Source organism: Lithobates pipiens, unplaced genomic scaffold (genome assembly GCF_037356315.1).
Source record: "Lithobates pipiens isolate NorthernLeopardFrog02 unplaced genomic scaffold, aLitPip1_a1.2 Scaffold_8, whole genome shotgun sequence".
NCBI lineage: Eukaryota > Metazoa > Chordata > Amphibia > Anura > Ranidae > Lithobates > Lithobates pipiens.
The window spans coordinates 249,282,543-249,304,386 of NW_027507903.1; the positions used below are offsets into that span (position 1 = coordinate 249,282,543).

Consider the following 21,844-nt stretch of genomic DNA (forward strand, 5'->3'; position numbering starts at 1 on the left):
ACTTCCGTAGCATTCTGTGATAGGCAGCAAAATATGACACTACAACAGAGCTGCACCGGAAGTGACGGGGTTACAATACAACACCGCCACCGGGTGTGCCAAGATGGCCGCCAGCTCCGGAGCTAGGCCGAAGCCGCGGCCTTTCCTAAGGCCGCAGCCACAGACCGCTCCGCGGATCACATGATGCGGACCGACTAATCGATAATGAAAATCGTTGACAACGATTTTCATTATCGATGATGTCGATTAATCGTTTCAGCCCTACAAAGGGGAGAAAGGAAAACCTAAAAGTGCCTCTAAGGCAGGGGTCTCAAACTGGCGGCCCTCCAGCTGTTGCTAAACTACAAGTCCCATGATGCATTGCAAGGCTGAGAGGGCCGCCAGTTTGAGACCTCTGCTCTAAGGTGTAATATTTAATCGAAACGTAAGATCCCACAGATAAGGGATCACTCACGTAAGGAGTAGAGACGGGCTCATCTGATAATGGTAAACATCCCAATGGATCAGTAGCAAATTCCCTGCATGCGCCCAAGAGGAAGCCGCTGTGTGGCAGAGAGGCTGATGTTCTTCCGGGGGACAATTTTTTTTTTTTTTTTATTTTTTTTTTTAGACATACAAAGTATGGTATCCACAAGTAATATTGACAATACAGTGAAATAAAATCTATTTGAGAATAAAAACAATGGCGATTGCTACTACAAACAATTCATACATGCCTACATTTAGAAGGTGATGGGAGCATGCTTTTACCCCTAAAGAAAGCGGTCATAAAACCAGTGATGCCTACAGAATCCAAGAAGTTATTTTTGAACGCAACCAGCCTCACACTCTAAGCTAAAGCTTAATTCCAGTTCCTTAAGAAAAGATAGAACCCCAAGTCCTCTTCTTCCTCCTCCCTGAAGGGGAACTCCATCTTTGCGGTGAATTCTCTGCTTCATCCAGGGGACTTCTTGGTGTCTGTGGATCTTGAGGATACCTACCTGCACGACCTGCTTCTGAGGGAGCAATTGAGTCGAACTGGCATGCAGTGTGCAGCAGGTGTTACAATTCATGGAGAAGTTTGGCTGGTTTCTGAACTTGAGCTTAAGTGTTACTAAACCCAGGTCCTTGCTTTAGTTTATATCTGGTCTCCCACAGTGCACAGAACATGGAAATGCAATTATTTTTGAAAATATAAACTCTATAATCTCTGGTAGGAGTTTTCATTCTACTCTGACTGTAATATTTGTCTGCAGGACCCTTGGCCCTGTGCGAATCGCATGCACCCTCCCAAGAACAAATAAAAACTTAATGCACACCAAACTGAGCATGTGCAACTTGCTCCCAAGGCTCAGTTCTATTAGCGGATGGTTTGGGGACTGTTTGAAGAAAGAGGATCAGAAAAGACTAGATCAAACAGCCTTTTTACACAGTGCGAAGGATTAACCCCTTAGGTTTCACGGAGTATAACTAGCATGCTTTACTACATATACAGAGTGATTGTACCGTTGTGGGTTTAGTAACTCTTTAATCAGTGTGGCTTAGTATGACCAACTGCCAGCCTGGCAGGCTGGTGATCAGTTCTAGAGATCCTCTGTTAAGCTAGTGTGCTCGTCGGAGGAGCAGACGTTGCCAGTCAACAGCCCTGATCTTTGGAACAATTCAGCTGGCTCCCCTACCCTGGTCTGATGGCATTCAAAGTCTCCCTGTCAGAGTGTAGCTGGACTGTGTCACGGCTGTGGCATACATCGCCCATTAAGAAGAGGCAAGAAGTTGCGCTGCCCAGGAGAGGAATGGACCTGCTGTTGTCTTGGCCAGAACATCACGTTACGGCCTTCTCCGCTGGTCACAATCCCAACATGGAACATAATTCCGCAGCTGAATCCAGTTGAATGGGCTCTTCACCTGGAAGTGTTCAGAGATGTCTGGACAATGTCGCCTATGACGAAACGTGCGTTGGGTGGCTTAGACGTGCTGACACAGTCATGTGATTTGAGTTAATGGGCGCTCGCTTGCCGGCTGGCAGATACGCTGTTATTTTACTTCTGTTTGTGAGTGTTTGTGCTTTTTTTTTATTTTTTTTTTTTTTTTTTTTTTACAAATAGTTGCTTGCCAGTTTTACACTATGGGAAGTTTTTTTAATCTATATTCTATGAGTTGTCTGCACACTTGAAAGTCTTCCGGGAGAAGCTCCAGTCATATTTGGTGGCAAATTTGTGATCCATCCGGCAGATTAAGTGGCATATGTTGTGAGCTCTTGCATACTTTCTTCTGGTAAGCGTGCATTTGTACTGGTGATCAGCACAGTGTGTTGGTGAAGGAGGATTGCACGTTGTATTGATATCTACTTAAGGAGTCACTCTTCTCATGCAACATACCTTTGAGTGGACTATTGCACTTTTGGTTTTGGGCACTTTTTTGGTTACATTAGTGTTTCCTTTACTGTGTTTCATCACACTCATAATTTAATATTCTCTATTCAATCACTGTCATATTTTAGTATTTGATTAATATATATCCATTTATTTATTTTTCAAATATTTATTAATTTAGCACCATTCATATTAATCACTGTCATATTTTTTAGTATAATTTATCAATTTGATTAATATATTCACTTATTTAAATATCTATCATTTTGATTCATATTCACTTATTATCCAGATATTTATGAATTTGATTATTTTATTCACTATTTAAATGTATATTATTCAGATACTTTTTCACCCTTATTTTCATAAATTTTTACAAGAGTATCTGAGTTGTGTATATTTTATTTAGTATTTATCTATTTAATTTTTTCATATGTTGAGGAATCATATGGTAAAGCATTTATTTTCATGGTGATGTTCTGTATGTTGCAGTAACAGTCACTTAATACAGTTGGGTGGGAGTAGTTAGCGCAGCTACACTTTTTTACGTAGCTGGACCGTGCCACGGCTGTGGCATACATCGGCCATTAAGAAGGGGCAAGAAGTTGCGCTGCCCAGGAGGAATGGACTTGCTGTTTTGACCAGAACATCACGTTACGGCCTTCTCCGCTGGTCACAATCCCAACATGGAACATAATTCCTCAGCTGTCAGCAGCTGAATACAGTTGAATGGGCTCTTCACCTGGAAGTGTTCAGAGATGTCTGGGGTGGGGGATGCCAGATGTGGATCTTTTGGCATCCACATTTAAAAAAACTGGACTGGTTTGTGTTCAGAACTAGGGTTCCACACTGGGTGGCTGGTGGAGCACCTGCATCGCAGACCTCATGTAATTCAAGCATTCAATATATCCGTAATGGTTACTGTCCTGCCTTATATTTTAGTTTGTTGGGGGGGAGGGGGACACATAGCAGACCCAACCTGCGAGTCGGGTCTTCTTTGAACTGTATTAAGCTCCACTTAAAATATCTCACAAAAGTGAGTACACATCTCAATTTTTGTAAACATTTTATTTTCGTGTCAACACTGAAGAAATTACACTTTGCTACAATGTAAAGTAGTGTGTACATCTTGTATAACAGTGTAAATTTGCTGTCCACTCAAAATCACACAACACACAGCCATTAATGTCTAAACCGCTGGCAAGAAAAGTGAGTACACCCCCAAGTGAAAACGTCCAAATTGGGGCCCAATTAGCCATTTTCACTCCCCGGTATCATGTGACTTGTTGGTGTTACAAGGTCTCTGGTGTGAACGGGGAGCGGGTGTCAAATTTGGTGGTGTTGCTCTCCCTCATACTGGTCGCTGGAAGTTCAACATGGCACCTCATGGCAAAGAACTGAGGAACTGAAAAAAAAGAATGGTTGCTTGCTCTACATAAAGATGGCCTAGGCTATAAGGAGATTGCCAAGACCCAGAAACTGAGCTGCAGCACAGTGGCCAAGACCATACAGCGTTTTAACAGGACAAGATTCAACTCGGAACAGGCCTTGCCATGGTCGACCAAAGAAGTTGAGTGCACGTGCTCAGCGTCCTATCCAGAGGTTGTCTTTGGGAAATAGACATATGAGTGCTGCCAGCATTGCTGCAGAGGTTGAAGGGGCCGGGGTGTCAGCCTGTCAGTGCTCAGACCATACACCTCACACTGAATCAAATTGGTCTGCATGGCTGTTGTCCCAGAAGGAAACCTCTTAAGATGTACAAAGCTCAGAAACAGTTTGCTGAAGACAAGCAGACTAAGGACATGGATTACTGGAACCAGGTCCTGTGGTCTGATGAGACCAAGATGAACTTATTTGTTTCAGATGGTGTCAAACGTGTTTGGCATAAACCAGGTGAGGCATACAAAGACAAGTGTCTTGCCTACAGTCAAGCTTGGTGGTGAGTGTTAATGCCTGTGGCTGCATCAGTGCTGCTGGCACTGGGGAGCTACAGTTCATTGAGGGAACCATGGATGTCAACATGTACTGTGACATACTGAAGCATAGCATGATCCCCCCCCTCCCTTCGATGACTGGGCCACAGGGCAATATTCCAACATAACGACCCCAAACACACCTCCAAGACTACCACTGCCTTGCTAAAGAAGCTGAGGGTAAAGGTGAGGGACTGGCAAAGCATGTCGCCAGACCTAAACCCTATTGAGCATCTGTGGGGCATCTTCAAATGCAAGGTGAAGGAGAGCAAGGTCTCGAACATCCACCAGCTTTGTCATGGAGTGGAAGAAGACTCTGGTGGCAACCTGTGAAAAATAATGGTGGCCACACAAAATATTGACGCTTTGGGCCCAATTTGGACATTTTCACTTAGGGATTTACTCACTTTTGTTGCTAGCAGTTTAGACATTAATGGCTATATGAGTAATTTTGGGGGACAGCTAATTTACACTGTTATACAAGCTGTAAACTCACTACTTTACATTGTGGTAAAGTGTAATTTCTTCAGTGTCACATAAAAAGATATAATAAAATAGTGACAAAAATGTAAGGGGTGTACTCACTTTTGTGAGATGCTGTATGTTTACCGGTTTATCTGTCATAATTCGAGCGAGGATTGTTCGCTACTCTACCAACTGTTCTTTATTAAAACAATAAAAACTATTGAAACAGAACTGGGTATCCTCCAGATGTTTGTGTAGAATGATCTGGTGACTCCTGGGTTTCCGTTTCCCTGATTTTGTGCCTAACTTCATCTTCTACCACTGTAACGTGCACACAGACATTGTAAATCTCTTGGCAGAAGAGCCATAAGCTCTTGCAGATCAGCTAAACTTGCTCTTGCAGGATCTGATCTACCATCCTGCTTTAGACGCTGGTGAGGGGTAGGGGCGGCATTATTTTTTTTTTTTTCTGAGCCCCTTTCAATTTTTTGGTGTTTTGGCTCTGCCATTCAGGATTTTTTTATACCTTGGGTGTTCAAGGTGCTGGCTGCTGTGCTCCTAGATTAGAACGTCTCCATTGCTGGTTGTTCAGACATCCTCCTGCTGAGGGAACAGTCAACACAGGTTAACAATGTAGCCCCGACTGATGTTTCTGAATTTTCAGAAGTCTTTGTTGGCACAGACTCAGTCTTTAGGTCTAATCCTTGATACACTTCAAGCTCAGCCAGAGGAGTACACCTCACTCTTCCCATGTTAGCATCTTTCATTGTGGTAGTCCCCTTTGCCCAGTTGCACTTCAGACTCCAACACAGCAACCTGGTGATTGTGACACAAGTTGGTCTGTCTCTAGCTTGATGGTTCAGGAATCCTGATCTGGAGTTGGAAAAAATGTTCCAATCTATTGGAAGAACCTTGTCAGCAGTGTCACTCCATTAAGCGTTGGAGTCCTGGATACCTGTCAGTGCAGGAGAGTTGGACACTCGATGTGTCTGGTCTCCATGAACATCCTGGAACGTCAGGAGATTTGGGGTTATCCCTGCTGTGCTAAACATCCTTCCTAGGGGGGCAACTGATCGGGTTCACTCAGGCATCACCAGTCTGGGGATCCAGAAGTCTTGCCACGGCAAGAGGTAGAGTGGATCCTGTCCTGTACAGAAATGCACATTCCAGCTTTCTCTGGCATTTATATAGCAGGCATTGACAGTGGGGGCACGCAGGCTTCCTCCACTGGCAGCCCTTAGATCTAGAGAACATTGGAACATTTTTTCCAACTCCAGATCAGGATTCCTGAACGATCAAGCCAGAGACAGCCCAACGTGTGTCACAATCACCAGGATGCTGTGTTGTAGGTGTCTGAAGTGCAACTGGGCAAAGGGGACTAAAATGAAGGACGCTACCATGGGAAGAGTGAGGTGTACATCCTTATCTACGCCTTTTCTTCCCTGAAATGATGTTCTTCATAGGATGAAGATGGAGGGCATGGCATTCAGGTGAGCCCCCCAAAGCTCTGGACTATCCAAGGTAAATGTGGTACCCTGAATGAGTTGTCTCATTCAGACTGTGTGTGTGTGTGTTCTCAAGTTTTGTATATTTAGGCATTTTAAAATGCCACTTTGATTTAAAAAAATAAAAATAAAATGTTGTGGATATTCCCCTCTCCATTCTAACTTACAAGGTTGTGGTATTCCTTGTTGCCGTCTTAGTGAAGTGAATGTCTGAGCTGACAGCCTTAACCTACTAGGAACCCTTTGGCCTTACACAAGGACTAGGTCAGGGCTCGACAAATCCCAGGTCGCGGTTGCGACTAGAAATTGTGCCCTGGCGCCTGGGTTTTTGTCACTGACAGGTGCCTCTGTTGCTCTGTCTGGTGCCTCCAGACAGAGCACTGTCTGGTAGTCGGGATGGAGCAGGTAGAGAGCGGCCCCTGACCTCCTCCTTCTCCACACACTGTTGGCAGAGCAGCGCTGCAGTGTGTGAAACTGTATGTAGAGGAGCTGTCAAAATTGAGGCTGAATGTCGGGGTGGGCGGGACCCTGCTTTCCAACACCAACCGATGGGATCTGGATGGGCCGATGTGTGTATGTGGCCCCTCCCCTTTCTTAAGCAGCCCAATCATTGGCTGGATAGCTGCCGGGTCCCACCCCCGGGTCCCGCCCACCTGACATCACGCTGTCGGCTCCTCTCTCTCCATACAGTTTCACACAGTGCAGCACTGCAGGGAGCATTCAGTTTCACAGTTACACTATCGGCTGTGAAACCTGCCAGTGCCACCTACCAAAACCAGTTAGCGCCACCTGCCAATGGCAGTTAGTGCCACCTGCCAGTGCAATACAGAGCCACCTGCCAATGCCAGTTAGTGCCACCTGCCAGTGCCAACCAGTGAAATCCAGTGCCACTTGCCAATCGGTGCAAGTGCCACCTGCCAGTGCCACTTGCCAATCGGTGCCACCCAGTGCCACCGCAAATCCAGTGCCGCCGGCCAGTTAGTGCCCATCAGTTCCAACCTCAGTGCCGCCCCATTAGTGCAGCCTATCAAAGCACATCGGTGAAGGAGAAAAAAACGTATTTGCAAAATCTTAACAGAACAAGAGTATATATTTTTTTTAAATATGGTCTTTTTCTCTTGGCATCAGGCATGAGCAATTATTATTGTCCGATGCCCCAGACATGCAGTTCTGGGCGCTGGGCAGAGGATTTAAATAACTGTCTCCTAATTTTTTCAGCTGGCTCCTAGATTGTAAGCAAATTTGTCAAGCCCTGGACTAGGTGGTGTTGACACCTGGAGTTTTCTTCTTTTCTAATAGTTTTGGCCTGTCACCTTAGCAGGATATTCATCTTCAGCTCTATTCTGCACCAATTCATTAGAACTTCTTCTTCCATTGCCTAGATATATCGCATATGGTGTGAGGTTTACCTTGCAACCACTGCTTCTGTCAGTAAGGGTGAGTCCACGAGGGGGGAATGACCCTCATTCAATCTAATGGTCCTGGGAATTGGGTTTCATCCTTCTGCTGAGGTGATTGCCACTAGACCCCGAGCTGTACCAGATGAGATCTGCCAGGCTACCCCCTGTTCAAACATTTTTGTAGTGTTATCAGGGATTAGTTCAAGCCTAGTTTGATGCCAGCTTCAGGGGCAAAGTTTCTCTGATGGGATTTTAAGCTGCAGGGAGTTCCCTGTTCTGATTTTTGTGCCTGTTAGTGTTCTGTTGCTGTTGCCCACCCCTCAGTTGGACTGCTTTTGGATGCCTCGACAGCCTTCCCATGCCACAATGACTGGAGAATAAAGCGGACTCTTTTGTACTTGCTGTAAATCTTTCCTTGGTTTTCACTAACATAATTCCCACCCCTCTATGATCATGCTCTTGGTACTGCTTTTCCACAATACCGAAGCTCAATTAATTTTTTGAAAGAACTTTTTTTTTTTCCTAAGAATATTCAGAGTTCATTAATTTTTCTAATCGGTGGGTCAAAGCAAGATTAGTTTTTGACTGCAGTGACAAAATTGAAGCAGCATGGAAAATGTTCCTTTTACTGAATGAAACTCCCATACACTGTTAGACATTCGTTCATGTCCATTCATTCCAAAATCAAATGTTAAAAGGCAAACAATCTTCCAAATGACATGATCTGAGAATTTTTGTACGAATTTACCTAAGACTTTTCCACTTTTTGTTTGAAATTCTAACCATCTATGGCCAGCTTAAGGCATGGTGGGAGTAGGAAGAGTCAACTGGGCTGGCACACCAAAAGCCACCCCCCCCCCCCTTTTTATTTTTTTGACAGCCATGCCATTCATTCAGGGATTTGTGAAAGCGTGAACTAAAAGTCCTGTCTTCCACAGCGGTAGGCAGACTTGTAGTTTTCCGTGGACTTTGAGCACGCTGATCAGTATGCTCCATAAATACATTATTCCAGCTTTTTAATTGAGGGCCTGTACAGAGATACTGACATAAAGTTGGCTGGAGAGTGCATTTCTATAACCTTAATCTAGAAGCATAAGCCTTTAAGTCGCATAAATACGAACACTGGAATAACTAGTCACTCACTGGAAATACGCTATACTTGTACAATCATACTTCCTCCTTTCATATATAGCAGTTAGAGAAGCAATCGGATTTATAAAGGTGTTTGGGTTTATACTATGAATGTAATGTTTTGAATTAAACTTTTTTTGTGCGCTCTAAATGTTTCCAAAATGCTTTTTACTAATGGTTTACTTTTTGAATAGGTGTTCTGGAGACTTAGAAGATGATCACTTAAGTTTCACCAGTGTAAAGTACTTGGAATCTACACGCCCACAGATGTCTTTTCTATGTCGCATTCGACGTGCAGTTATTACTGTAGCCTACAGGCTGTCACTTTTACCTCTAGGTAAGTCTCTTCTGTTCACTTGTAATTGTATTTAGTTAAGCGCCCTTTTTAGGCTTTAAATAACACAGTGGTGAGTGAAAAAAAGCAACTGCCCCCTTTTTAAAAGTGAAACCTTCACCTCAACAATAACTAATAAAGGGAATGGCACTACTTGCATATAAAAACAATTCCTTTGCACATTTAGAATTGAGTAAACATGAGCATAAGTCCATAAAGTATATCTTCCAAGTGTCTGTCGCCATGCTTGCATCAGAACCAGTCCTCACATCAGTTTGCCAAATAGTGCTCCACCACAGTGAGGACAGATTCTCACTCGCCAGATCCAGTTTGCCCTCAAAGGTTTTAATCTCTTAATAGGATTATTCCACGGGTGCCATTTTCCAAGGTGTCCCCTCTTAATATAGATTAATTTAAATTCACCTATATCAATAAGTTTTCTCCTCTTCATAGTACCATAAATAAGTAATGGAGAGAGCGGGGTTAATATAGTGTAGTAATTTAAAGCTTCCCGATGACGCAATACATGCAAAAAGTATTGTGTGTGCGCGTGTGTGTGTGTGGTGGTGTGTTTGTTTTTTTTTTTTTTTTTTTTTTTTTTTTTTCTCTTGCCAAAAAAGCAGCAAGCAAGATTTTTAACACTGCAATGGAAGCGCAGTGGACCATTGTGAAGACCTTCATAGAATTTAAAGGGATGCATTTTTCTTGTGCTAAAGCTGCCGATAATGGCCAACAAATTTATATTCCTTTAAATTCATGCTATAAATGAGTCTATATATATATATATATAATCAAACTTTTTTTTACTCGTGGTTAGTGTTTGGCTGAAGCCATTTATTATCAACTGTTTACTTTTTGAATCATAATGGCAACAAACTACCAAACCAAATTACCCTGATCAAAAGTTTACATACCCCAGTTCTTAATACCGTGTTTTGCCCCTTTAAACATCAATGACAGCTTGAAGTCTTTTGTGGTATTTGTGGATGATGCTTTTTGGTAAAGCTGCCCAATCCTCTTGGCAAAAATCCTCCCAGTTCCTGTAAAATCTTGGGCTGTCTTGCATGAACTTGACTGATCTCTCCAGAGTGGCTCAATGATATTGAGGTCAGGAAAATGGGATGGCCACTCCAGAACCTTCACTTCTACTGCAGCCAACCCAGGCCTTGTTTTGGATCATTGTCATGCTGATATGTCAAAGTATGTCCTATGCGCAGCTTCCTGGCTGATGAATGCAAATGTTCCTCCAGTATTTTTTGCTAACATACTGCATTCATCTTGCCAACAATTTTGACCAAATTTCCTGTGCCTTTTTTGTAGCTCACACATCCCTGAAACGTCAGCGATCCACCTCCGTACCTTTCATCATAGGCCTTGTTGACTCCTCTCCAAATGTAGGGTTGATGGTTGTGGCCAAAATGCTCAATTTTGGTCTGATCACTCCAAATGACTTTGTGCCAGAAGGTTTGAGGGTGTCTCTGCTGTTTGGGGTATTGTAAGCTGGATACTTTGGCATTTACATAGTAATGGCTTTCTTCTGGCGACTCGACCATGCAGCCCATCTTTCTTCAAGTGCCTCCTTATTGTGCATTTTGAAACGGCCACTCCACGTTTTCAGAGTCCTGTATTTCACCTGAAGTTATTTGTGGGGTTTTCTTTGCACCCTGAACAATTTTCCTGTTGTTGTTTGTGGCTGAAATTTTAGTCTGTCTACCAGACTGTGCTTTGGTTTGAACTAGGGATGCACTGACGTTTCGGCCGAAAATGGCCCTTTCGGCAAAAAGCCAAGAGAATTTTCGCCGATACTGGTGCTGAAAATGGGGCGGGGCCTGCTGGGCTTGGCCCCGACCCCGGTGCCATCCATCACGGGGGGTATCATTCCATTTTTACTCTCTCCTCTCCCTCCTCACCCATGCTGCAGGCAGCCCGTGGGGTCTCTGTAATGTCCCCCTCTCCCCAGCAGTGGCTGCATGTTGCTCCTCAGTCGATGTGTAAATCGGCTGTGCGCTGTTTACTGTGAAAGTGAAAGCAAGGGAGAAGCGTCTAGCAGTGTGTGCTGTGCTCTCTGCCTCCCCCTAGAGTGCAGTACCCAGCATGGAGAGCCCGCAGTCTCTGACCATCTCCTGTAGCATGCCCGCAGTGTCTGACCGTCTCCTGTAGCATCCCCATTGTGATCTTGACAAAAGTATTTACCGATTTTTATTTCCTGACAAGTCGCGCTCTGTTCTGTACTATGGAACCGTTCTAGAAAAAGGTTCCTGTACTATTTTTGGGGCGACTTCAGGCAACTTGCATTGACTTCAATACAGAAGTCATTTTGCAAGTCGCCGCTGAAGTTGTGTGCAGGTCGCGTCTGTGAGTCGCGCTGCAAGTCGCGTCGCCCCTGTGTGAACGGGCACTAAACCCTTTTCACATTTGGTTTCAAGTTAAATTTTTTATTTATTTTTTGCTAGAAAATTACTTGGTACCCCCAAACTAATAAATGTGTGTGTATATAATATAATTGTGTGTGTATATTCTATGTATGATAGATATATCTATATCTGCTCTTTTTTATTTATTTTTTTTGCCAGGTGCATTTTCGGTTTTCGACACCAATACTTCCTTTCGTTGCACCTCTTCCCTTTTGATACGTACTGCATAATAGTTTTTCAGGAGAGTTTCTTTTGAAAAGGGCTACCTGTCACCTATCTTGCCTTTTTTTACATTTGCAAAAATAATCTGTTACATAACTACTAATGTTGTAATCGACTGTAAATTCTTGGAGGATATATACATTTTTACATTTGTTTTATGCAGGCATTGCTGCCGTATGGGCGGTTCTTCGGTATATGAAATATCGTGGGGCAAAAGAGGAGGAAGAAACTAAACAAATGTATGACCTGGTCATAAAAATTATAGGTGAGTCCTAAATATGGTTGCATGGCTTTTGGATGTAAAGGGAGGTTGTCAAATATATACAAAAGGCCCCATCAATATCTACACAGTATATATAACCAGGCCACTTCTAATCCATTCAATGCCTTTTTTAGGATCTATAGGGGTTTTTTTTTTTTTCCAAAGTTAAAGCATGCAGATAATGGCTATAAAGGAGTTTTCTCGTGCTCCCAGTATTCCGATTTTTAAAATTTACTCATTGTTTACCACCTAAGACTTTCTAAGGCTAGGTTCATACTAGCATATGTTCTAAAAAGTGATCTGTGTTTGTTTTTTTTCACACTTTTCAGAGTGTGGCTAAACAGAGTACAGGCGGTGATCCTAACATCACCTGAATGTGTGTGGTGTTTTGTTGGCCCAATATCAGTTACAGCACAGCCTCGTTTATTTGAATAGCCAAGTTTCACAGGCTGTGCAGCCTATCAACTCAATAGGATTTGTTAAATCAGGAATAAGCAATTAGCGGACCTCCAGCTGTTGCAAAACTACAAGTCCCATCATGCCCCTGCCTCTGGGTGTCATGCTTGTGGATGTAAGTCTTGCTATGCCTCATGGGACTTGTAGTTCTGAAACAGCTGGAGGTCCGCTAATTGCATATCCCTGTTAAATTTTCAGTGGCATGTAAACGGCCTCCTCCGGCTGTATTTTGGATTTTAGCCACAGTTTTACTTCTCCCCTATTTGCCAATCTGCCTGGTTTGTTGTGTGGGGTTTCATTTTTAATCACCCATGTAAAAAGAAAATTGTGGCACCAAACCATTGTAACCATTTGCCTAGTGATGGTTTTAATATCCCGACTGGACATCATATATAACATCCATCAGGATAAGCCACTGGCGCGCAATGCGTCAGTCTGACACCACATCACTGATCTCGAGAGAGCCTATGACGTTGGTGCTTTACCATGTGATCAGGAAGTGCCGGTTATTGGATTTTCCTGAATTCGTGCTGACGGGGGCGCAAGCCGAGCCGATCAGCGGCTCTCTTGACGGGGGGTCTGCACTGGTTATCTGTGCACTGCAGACCCACCAGGGATGCCAATCTGTGCCCATCAGTACTGGCTAGCTGTGTCCTGGGTCCTGTTTTTCATACCCCTGGAACAGAGGTTGACTGATATATCCGCCGGCATTGGCCGATTGCTGTTAACCGATTATATCTTCAGCACCACTTGCAAAAGACTTCTGTAAGGCCCCTTTCACACTGACGATCCGTTCAGGCCTGCCTGTGTTTTTCAGGCGGACCTGAACGGATGCTCCATAGACCTCTATGGAGCGGGTCGGATGTCAGCGGTGACATGTCCGCTGACATCCGACCTGCTCCGATCCGAAAGTGTGATGGGGGAAAAATATATTTTTCCATCCGTCATCGGATCGGGTGATGGCGGACACTGCGGCCCGTCGTCACCCGATCTCCCATAGGGGAGAGCTGCGCTGTGACAGGTCTGTCCCTGCGCAGTGTGCAGAGACGGACCTGTCATCTCCCTGCTCAGCGGGAATCGACGGAGTGATCCCCGCTGAGCAAACGGATATCCACGGGGCGGATCAGCACTGATCCGCCCCGTGTGAAAGGACACCAATAGAAGTCAATGCAAGTTGCCTGAACGTAATCAGTGGAGACTTTCCTCCTCTCTGGGCAGTCTGCCAAGAAAAGAGCAAAGAGATGCAATGTTTCTTCTTCAATAGACTGGGCTCCTGTGGAGGCGTTCTCAGTTTAACCATTTAAAGACTAAATCTTTTCTGACATCTTTTCTGACAAATGTTATTTCTTCAAATGACAATTTTTTTTATTGCATTTAAGACCAAATATGAGATCTTTTTGACCCCAGATCTCATTTAAGAGGACCTGTCATGCTTTTTACTATTACAAGGGATGTTTACATTCCTTGTAATAGGAATAAAAAGTGACCCAAATGCTTTTTTTTTTTTTTTTTTAAACTGTAAAAATAACACATTTTTAAAGCACCCTGCCCCAACGGGCTCGCGCGCACAAGCGAACGCATATGCGAGTAGCGCCCTCTTATGAAAACGGTGGTCAAACCACACATGTGAGGTATTGCCGCAATAGTTAGCGAGAGAGCAATAATTCTAAAGGTCTAGGGTTAGAATTATTGCTCTCTCGCTAACTATTGCGGCAATACCTCACATGTGTGGTTTGACCACCGTTTTCATAAGAGGGCGCTACTCGCATATGCGTTCGCTTCTGCGCGCGAGCCCGTTGGGGCAGGGTGCTTTAAAAATGTGTTATTTTTACAGTTTAAAAAAAAAAAAGCATTTGGGTCACTTTTTATTCCTATTACAAGGAATGTAAACATCCCTTGTAATAGTAAAAAGCATGACAGGTCCTCTTAAATGAGATCTGGGGTCAAAAAGATCTCATATTTGGTCTTAAATGCAATAAAAAAAATTGTCATTTGAAGAAATAACAGAAAAATGTGCCTTTAAGACGTATGGGCAGAAGTGACGTTTTGACATTGCTTCCGCCCTGCTATGGTATGGAGACGGGTGGGGGCCATCTTGGCCTCACTCGTCTCCATAACTAGCCACGGATTTTTGTATCTTACAAGTTAATTTAGGGCTGCAACTATTTTCATAATCTATTAGTTGGCACGAATATTGTTTCGATTAATCGGATAATAAGTGTGGTGTATAATTTAGTGATGGTAAAATTTGAAGGAGCAGAATAGAAAACTTCTTGGTCAAAGGAATTTTCAGACGGTGTATGTGGTTTTCGGTCAGAAATGACCTTCATTAAACAATAGTAAAAGCAAGTGAAATTTTCAAATTGAATTATTTCATTCAGCGAATGTACAAATATTTTTCATATGTTTTTGTCTGAAAATCGGTACGTGTATGGCCAGCATAAGGCTCGGTTCACACCAAACCTGTAGTTTGCTTTTGATCCGTTTCTGCAGTGCTTTTTGCTGTGCATTTTTGCACATGCGATTTTTGCTGCAGTTTGTGTTTACCGTATATACTCGAGTATAGGCCGACCCGAGTATAAGCCGAGGCCCCCAATTTACCCCCAAAAAACTGGAAAACTTATTGACTCGTGTATAAGCCGAGGGTGAGACATGGCTGTCCATCCCTGTGTGTCCGTCCATCCATCCCTGTGTGTGTGTCCGTCCATCCATCCCTGTGTGTGTGTCCATCCATCCATCCATCCCTGTGTGTGTATCCATCCATCGATCCATCCCTGTGTGTGTGTGTGTGTGTGTGTATCCATCCATCCATCCATCCCTGTGTGTGTGTGTGTGTGTATCCATCCATCCATCCATCCATCCCTGTGTGTGTGTGTGTGTGTGTATCCATCCATCCATCCATCCATCCCTGTGTGTGTGTGTGTGTCCGTGCAGCCTTGTGTGTGTGTCCAGCCTACCTGTGTCCCAAGCCTCCGTCCCGAGCCGCCGTCGTCCCGAGCCTCCTCCGTCCCGTGCCGTGCCTCCTCCGTCCCGTGCCGTGCCTCCTCCGTCCCGTGCCGTGCCTCCTCCGTCCCGTGCCGTGCCTCCTCCGTCCCGTGCCGTGCCTCCTCCGTCCCGTGTCTCCTCCGTCCCGTGCCGTGCCTCCTCCGTCCCGTGCCGATGGATCGCCGCTCTTCTCGGCGGCCATTCTACAATTCAAAATTCCGCCTCCGCGTGTGATAGGCGGAACACTCAATTTCCCAGCAGCCTGTGTTCCGCCTATCACAGACATCCTCTCATACTCGTCCGTAGTATGAGAATGAGCGGATGTCCGTGATAGGCGGAACACTGACTGCTGGGAAATTCAGTGTTCCGCCTATCACAGGCGGAGGCGGAGAAGGAGGCGCGGCTTTTGAAAATTAATGTCCGCCGTCTGTCTGCTCGATACGCTGATCGAGCAGTCAGACAGCGGCGACTCGAGTATAAGCCGAGGGGGCACTTTCAGCCTCAAAAAAGAGGCTGAAAATCTCGGCTTATACTCGAGTATATACGGTACATTTTTTTTTTGGCCAATTTGTTGGGCAGATTAAAAAACTCAACTTGCTGCACTACATGCTTTTTCTGCAGCTTTTCCATTGAAGTCTATTGAACCAAAAAGGTTTGGTTCAGCCTGTAAGACGTTCCTTCCGAAAGCCTGATCCCCCAGCCATCATGAGATATAATCTCTAATGATGGCAAATGTCATCAGATTTGACCAGGTAGCCGCCTTACATATCTGTTCGGGGGTGGCGCCAGCTATCTCTGCCTAACTCACCACTGTGGAATGAGCCTGGATACTCACTAGACTCTTCTGGCCAGCACAGGAATAGGCTTCCGCAATTGCCATCCTTGGCCATCTGGCTATGGTCCCTTTTGGAAGCTTGCTTTCCCTTTTTACTAGCGGAAAATAAAATGGTGCACCCGCACGTCTAAAGTCTTCAGTGGCTTCCAAATAACTTAGAACTGCTCTCTTAACATCCAAGGTATGGAATTCTTCTTTCTTACTCAATGGATTAGAGCAGCATGTAGGGAGAATTATCTTCTGAGATCGATTTTGAATTGACACCACTTTAGGCAAAAATTTAGGATCTGTTTTAAGGACTACACTGTCCGGAAAAACAAAAGAACGGCTCCCTGATTGACAGCGCCTGCAACTCACGGACTCTGAGCTGAAGTAACGGCCACTTAAAAACGCTTTACAATGTAATCCATCTCAGGTAGGCTGAAACAATGGGTTCGAATGGGTCCCTGGTCAGGACCTGCAGAACCGTAGACAAGTCCCAACCTGGGCAACTTTTAGACACAACAGGCCTAGAACGAGAGAGCTCTAAAGAACCTGACTACTAGGGGTTCTGATGTGCTATAGGTTTCTTCTCTTCCTCAATATCTAAAGTGGCATATGTCACTTTAAGGAGACCTCCCACTTCTTCCAAGGATAGCTTGTACTTGAAAGCTGCTTCTGAATCTTCCTCCTCTTCTGAGTCAGACTCCTCTAAGGCCAGCGAGAACGAATCCTGCGAGGTGTCCTTAGACGACCCTCCCCCAGTCAGCAACTGAGAATACCCTTGAAGTTCCAAGGAAGACTGCTGGGTTCTAGGCTCTTCTGACATTCCAGGCTCGTCCGATAGATTGGACCTGAACGCCTGAAAAGTAGCCTTAAGCTCATCCTTAATGGTTGGAATTAAGTCACCACAAAAGGACGGGGATTCCTCCCTAACCAGGCCTGCGATACAAGACGCACAAAGCATTTTGGTCCAGGTTTCACTAAGTTTCTCCTTGCAGACAGGACATCTCCTCTGGTTGGGCAGCACTTTTTGCCTAAACAGACAAGGAAAAAACAAGCCAAACTATTTCTGCAAACAAAATGCAGCTATCACCCAGAGAGAGAGAGAGAGAGAGAGAGTCACCTTCAGTGGTTTGCGGACCGTTGTACTTCCCTTCTTTCTGACCAGTGGGTCTGCAAACTAATTTTGTTCGGTTACAAAATAGTCTCTCCTGTCCACCAGACAGGTTTTTTCCCCTGCAATCTTCATCTTCCCCCATCTCATCGGCAGGCTTTGTTTGGGGCATTACAGGACTTGCTTCCTCGGGGGGGTGATAGTTACCATAGCTAGGTAACAACTTTGGAAAGGTTTCGGGCTTTCTACTCCAATCTGTTCATAGTTCCAAAGAAGGAAGGGGCTCATCTGATCCTGTATCCCAAGGCCCTCAATTGTCTTATGAAGGTATGGGAGGTTCAGGGTGAAGTCTGTTCTGTGGTAGCCGAGCCTCATCAAGGGGATTTCCTGGCCTCCCTGGACATCGGGGACACGTACTTGCATGTCCCCATCTGTGTCGGGATCAGCGTCTCCTGCGCTTTGTGGCCGGGGACTCACACTATCAGTTTGGGGCACTTACCTTTTTAGTCTGGCATGGTCTCTGCTCACTGGGTCTTCACCAAGGTACTGGCCCCCCGGTTCTGGCCTTGGTGAGAAAGCAGGGGATCTAGTGTGGGCTACCTGGACCATCTTGTTCTGCGAGCGTTGTCGGCTTTAGAGCTGAGGGACAATGTGGTGATTGCCATGCAAGCCTTACAAGAGTTTGGCTGGATGTTGAACCTCCAGAAGTTCGTGTTGCTCCCAGCCAAAAGCCTGGTATACTTGGGGTTGGTTCTCGACTCAGCGAGTGTTTCTTCCGCCGATCAAACTTCAGACCCTTCACTCTGCGGTGTGGTTGCTGCTGTCCCGCAAGTGGTCATCGGTTTTTTTGCATGTGGGTGCTGGGCCTCGTGGTATCCACCTTTTTGAGACTGCCCCGTATGCCTAGTTTCATACTCGGGTCTTGCAGAGAGAGATCTTATCCAAATGGAACAAATCCCTGGTATCTCTGGATTGTCAGATCCGCGTGGGCCGTATGACCAGAGCCTTGCTGCTTTTGGCTACGGTCTCTGGACCGCGATTATAAAAGATACCAGCCTGATCGGCTAGGGGGTTTCTGGGCCCTTGATCAGCCCAGGGCTGCTGGACGTCGGCAGAGTCTCGTCTATCGCTCAACATTCTGGAGTTATCACACTTGTCTCTCCCTTTTGGACACAGCTGCTGCGCAGTTGTCCAGTCAAGATCCAGTCAGACAATGCCACGGCGGTGGCGTTTACGTCAACTACCAGGGGGACGAGGAGCTCAGCAGTGGTGCTGGAGGTCTCTCACATTCTGCAGTGGGCAGAACTACACGTGTGCTCTCTCCGCAATCTATATTCCGGGCGTTAAACTACCAAGCGGACTACCTCAGTCAGTTGCTGAATCGGGGAGTAGTCGCTGCATCCGGAGTGATTTCATCTCTGCTTGTGGTGGGGCACACAAGATTTTGGATTTTCTGGCCTCCCTTCTCAATCGGAAGGTGCAGAGATTCATGGGCAGAACAAGGGATCCCTTGATGGATGCTCTGGTGGTGCATTGGGAGCATTATCGGCTCATTTATTCCTTCCCTCCTCTCAAGCTCCTCTATCTGCGCAGGGTAGCGGCTGAGGGGATATCTGTTCTAATCGCTCCAGATTGGCCTCGGCGTCCGCGCATAAGTTCACTTCATGAAAGATTTATCATCGCACTTGGAAGGCTTGCATCTCTTTTGTGCGAGGTTGTGGGGTGGCATCCACGCTCCTATTCAGTATCTAAGATCCTTGTGTTCCTGCAGCGTGGGGTTGATCAGAAGCTGGCTTTAAGCACCATCAAGGGGCAAATATCAGCTCTTTATCTTTTTCAGCAGCCATAGGCTACTCGCTGGTGCATACCTTTATTTTTATTTTTTTTTCCAACAGGTTTGGCAACTTGCTTCCCCGGTACGCTTGCCACTGTCTCCATGGGATTTAAACCTGGTGCTCTTGGTACTTCAGAAGCCACCGTTCGAGAACATTAGGGAGATCCCCTTACTCGCGCTCTCAGAAGGTTGTCTTTATAGTGGCTATTACATCCGGTCTGAGTTTCTGAGCTGGCAGCCTTGTCGCGTAAGTCTCACTATTTGGTTCTCCGCAAGGATAAGGCGGTGCTTCGTCTGCATCCCTCATTTCTCCAGTTTCTAAACAAGTAGAAGTAGATGTCCTTCTTTCCTTGTGTCCTCGACCGTCTCACCCCAAGGAGGTCCCCTTGCACTCCTTGGATGTGGTTTGGGCTCTCTCTCTCCTTGTGTATCTGTCAGTTTAAAGTGGTTATATACTGTTTTTTTTGTTTTGTTTTTTTCCTACGGGTAAGCCTATAATGCTTACCTGTAGGTAAAAGTCTCCTAAACCTGTATGGTTTAGGAGATATCCCCCTCGCAATGCCCTGCTGACTCCAATGCGCACAGGGGAGGACTTTGCCGGAAAGATCTCCCATATGCATGCGCGTGAGTGACTATATCGCACCTCTGGCCACTCACAGCGCCGGAGCCGCGATACCCGGGAGACACGGCTTACTGCTTTTGTAACGAACTGAGGGGGGTTACTACCAGTAAGGACCGCCCCTAGGTGGTGCTGTGCTTAATTTTTTTTATTTTTCCTGCCTAGTCCTACTCCCTGAAGTTGGTGATATAACCCTAAGGTCAAGAATGTGCTGTGTCTGTCAATGAACTTGGAGAAAGGGATTTTACGATGAGTAGAAAAAAAAAATCCAGTTTTTCATAATTATTAGTTTCAGTCTTTCATTGCGAATGACCAATAAAGCACAATCATGATGTAGAACTGCTGTAGTAGGAAGCAGAGCCTTTGTGTTATAAGCTCTCTTGGGCTTTTTATCACAAATGGTTTCAAAAGCAGATTTTACATAAAGCTGATATTACCTGTATTGTAAAGCTTAACACCTTCACAACTGCAATCTTCAGATAAATGTTCAGAGGCAAGGTTCTTAATGCTGAGATAAAGCTAATACACAGGCTATTGTGCTAATTCTGAGACTGCTGTCTAGAGATAATGTGCATCATTGTATATAATCGGCTGCTTGCATTTTTTTTTTTTTTAACTAGATGTTTTGAAAAGTCATGGTGAAGCTTGTCAAGAAAACAAAGAGCTTGATCCATACACACCAATCCCACATGTGAGAGACTCGTTGATACCAGCTTGTGACCGGTCAGTACTACTATTTTTCAGTGGCAAATTTTTATAAGAGCAAATTGGTTGAAAGCTGACCATAATACGTTGCTGTTTGCAAGTGGTTTACTGGGATTATGGCTGATATCAGCCATAACCCTGGTATAATTTTCTACAAACGGCTGGCTTTCCTTTGAAACCAGTCCAAGTGGCCCATGAGCTGCTGGAACAGTTTCTGAAGAAGCGTGAGTGGACGTCCCCTATTCTATTACAATGGATTTATACTTGCCTTGTAATAGGAATAAATGTGATTAAAAAAAAGGTGTGTGTGTGTGTTTTAAAAAAAAAAAAAGCACCCTGTCCCTCCGTACCTGTGCGCAGAAGCGATTTACATATGCAAGTCACATATGTAAACAGTATTCGAATCACACGTGAGGTATTACCGCAAACAATAGGGCAATAATTCTAGTGCTAGACCTCTAGCTTTAAACAGGTAACCTGTAAAGGTGTTTAAAGCGACGCCTATGGAGATTAAGTACTGTAGTTTGTCGCCATTCCACAAGCATGCACAATTTAAAAGCGTGACATGTTGAGTATCTACTCCGTGTGACATCTTTCACGTTATACAAACATATTAAGCAAACTATTGTGTGTTGTGGGTTTTGTTTTTTTATTCATTAAATAACTAGCAGGAGAAAGTTCAAAACTAATCTAGTGTTTTTTGTTTTGTAATAAATACAAGATTCGTTTTGAACTTTCTCCTGCTAGCTTGTGGTCATGCCACCCTCCCTCCCCATTTTTGATGCCCGTTTCTGGACTCATTCAATCTTATCAATATTTTTTTGTAAGTGAGGTCTCCAGAACTGGACACAATATTCTAAATGAGGTCTCTGTAAAGATCTGTAGAGTAATCTGGACGACCTTCCTCTTGCTGGTGATCCTTCTAATTCATCCTATGATATATATATTTTTTTGATATTTTTTTTTTTTCCCACTGCATGGCCACACTTTGTTCATTTTACAGCAGGGCTCGACAAAACCCGGGCGCCAGGTCGCATTGGCGACTAGAAATAGCGACCTCGCGCCTGGGGCAGCACAGCTGGGGGTATCCTGTCTCTGTGGACCCCCCCAGCGTGATCGCGTCGGGCCATTCCGCCGGCGGCCGAAAATTTAGGCCGCGGCTTTGAGGCCTTCTGCGGTCCTATGATTCCTTATGGAATCTGGCGCCCTCTTGTGGTCGCTGTAGGTATGACAAACCAGCAATGCTAATGAAGCTTC

The 21,844-nt window shown here is 44.9% G+C and overlaps 1 protein-coding gene across 1 annotated transcript in view; it reads left to right on the forward strand.

The window, feature by feature from the left end:
* The window catches only part of LEMD3 (LEM domain containing 3), an 89,027-nt gene that overhangs the window by 32,953 nt on the left and 34,230 nt on the right, over positions 1 to 21,844 (forward strand). Inside the window, exons 6-8 of the mRNA XM_077469890.1 lie at positions 9,020 to 9,162; positions 11,959 to 12,060; positions 20,503 to 20,605. Coding sequence (XP_077326016.1) covers positions 9,020 to 9,162; positions 11,959 to 12,060; positions 20,503 to 20,605 — 348 coding nt within the window. The remainder of the gene's footprint in view (positions 1 to 9,019; positions 9,163 to 11,958; positions 12,061 to 20,502; positions 20,606 to 21,844) is intronic.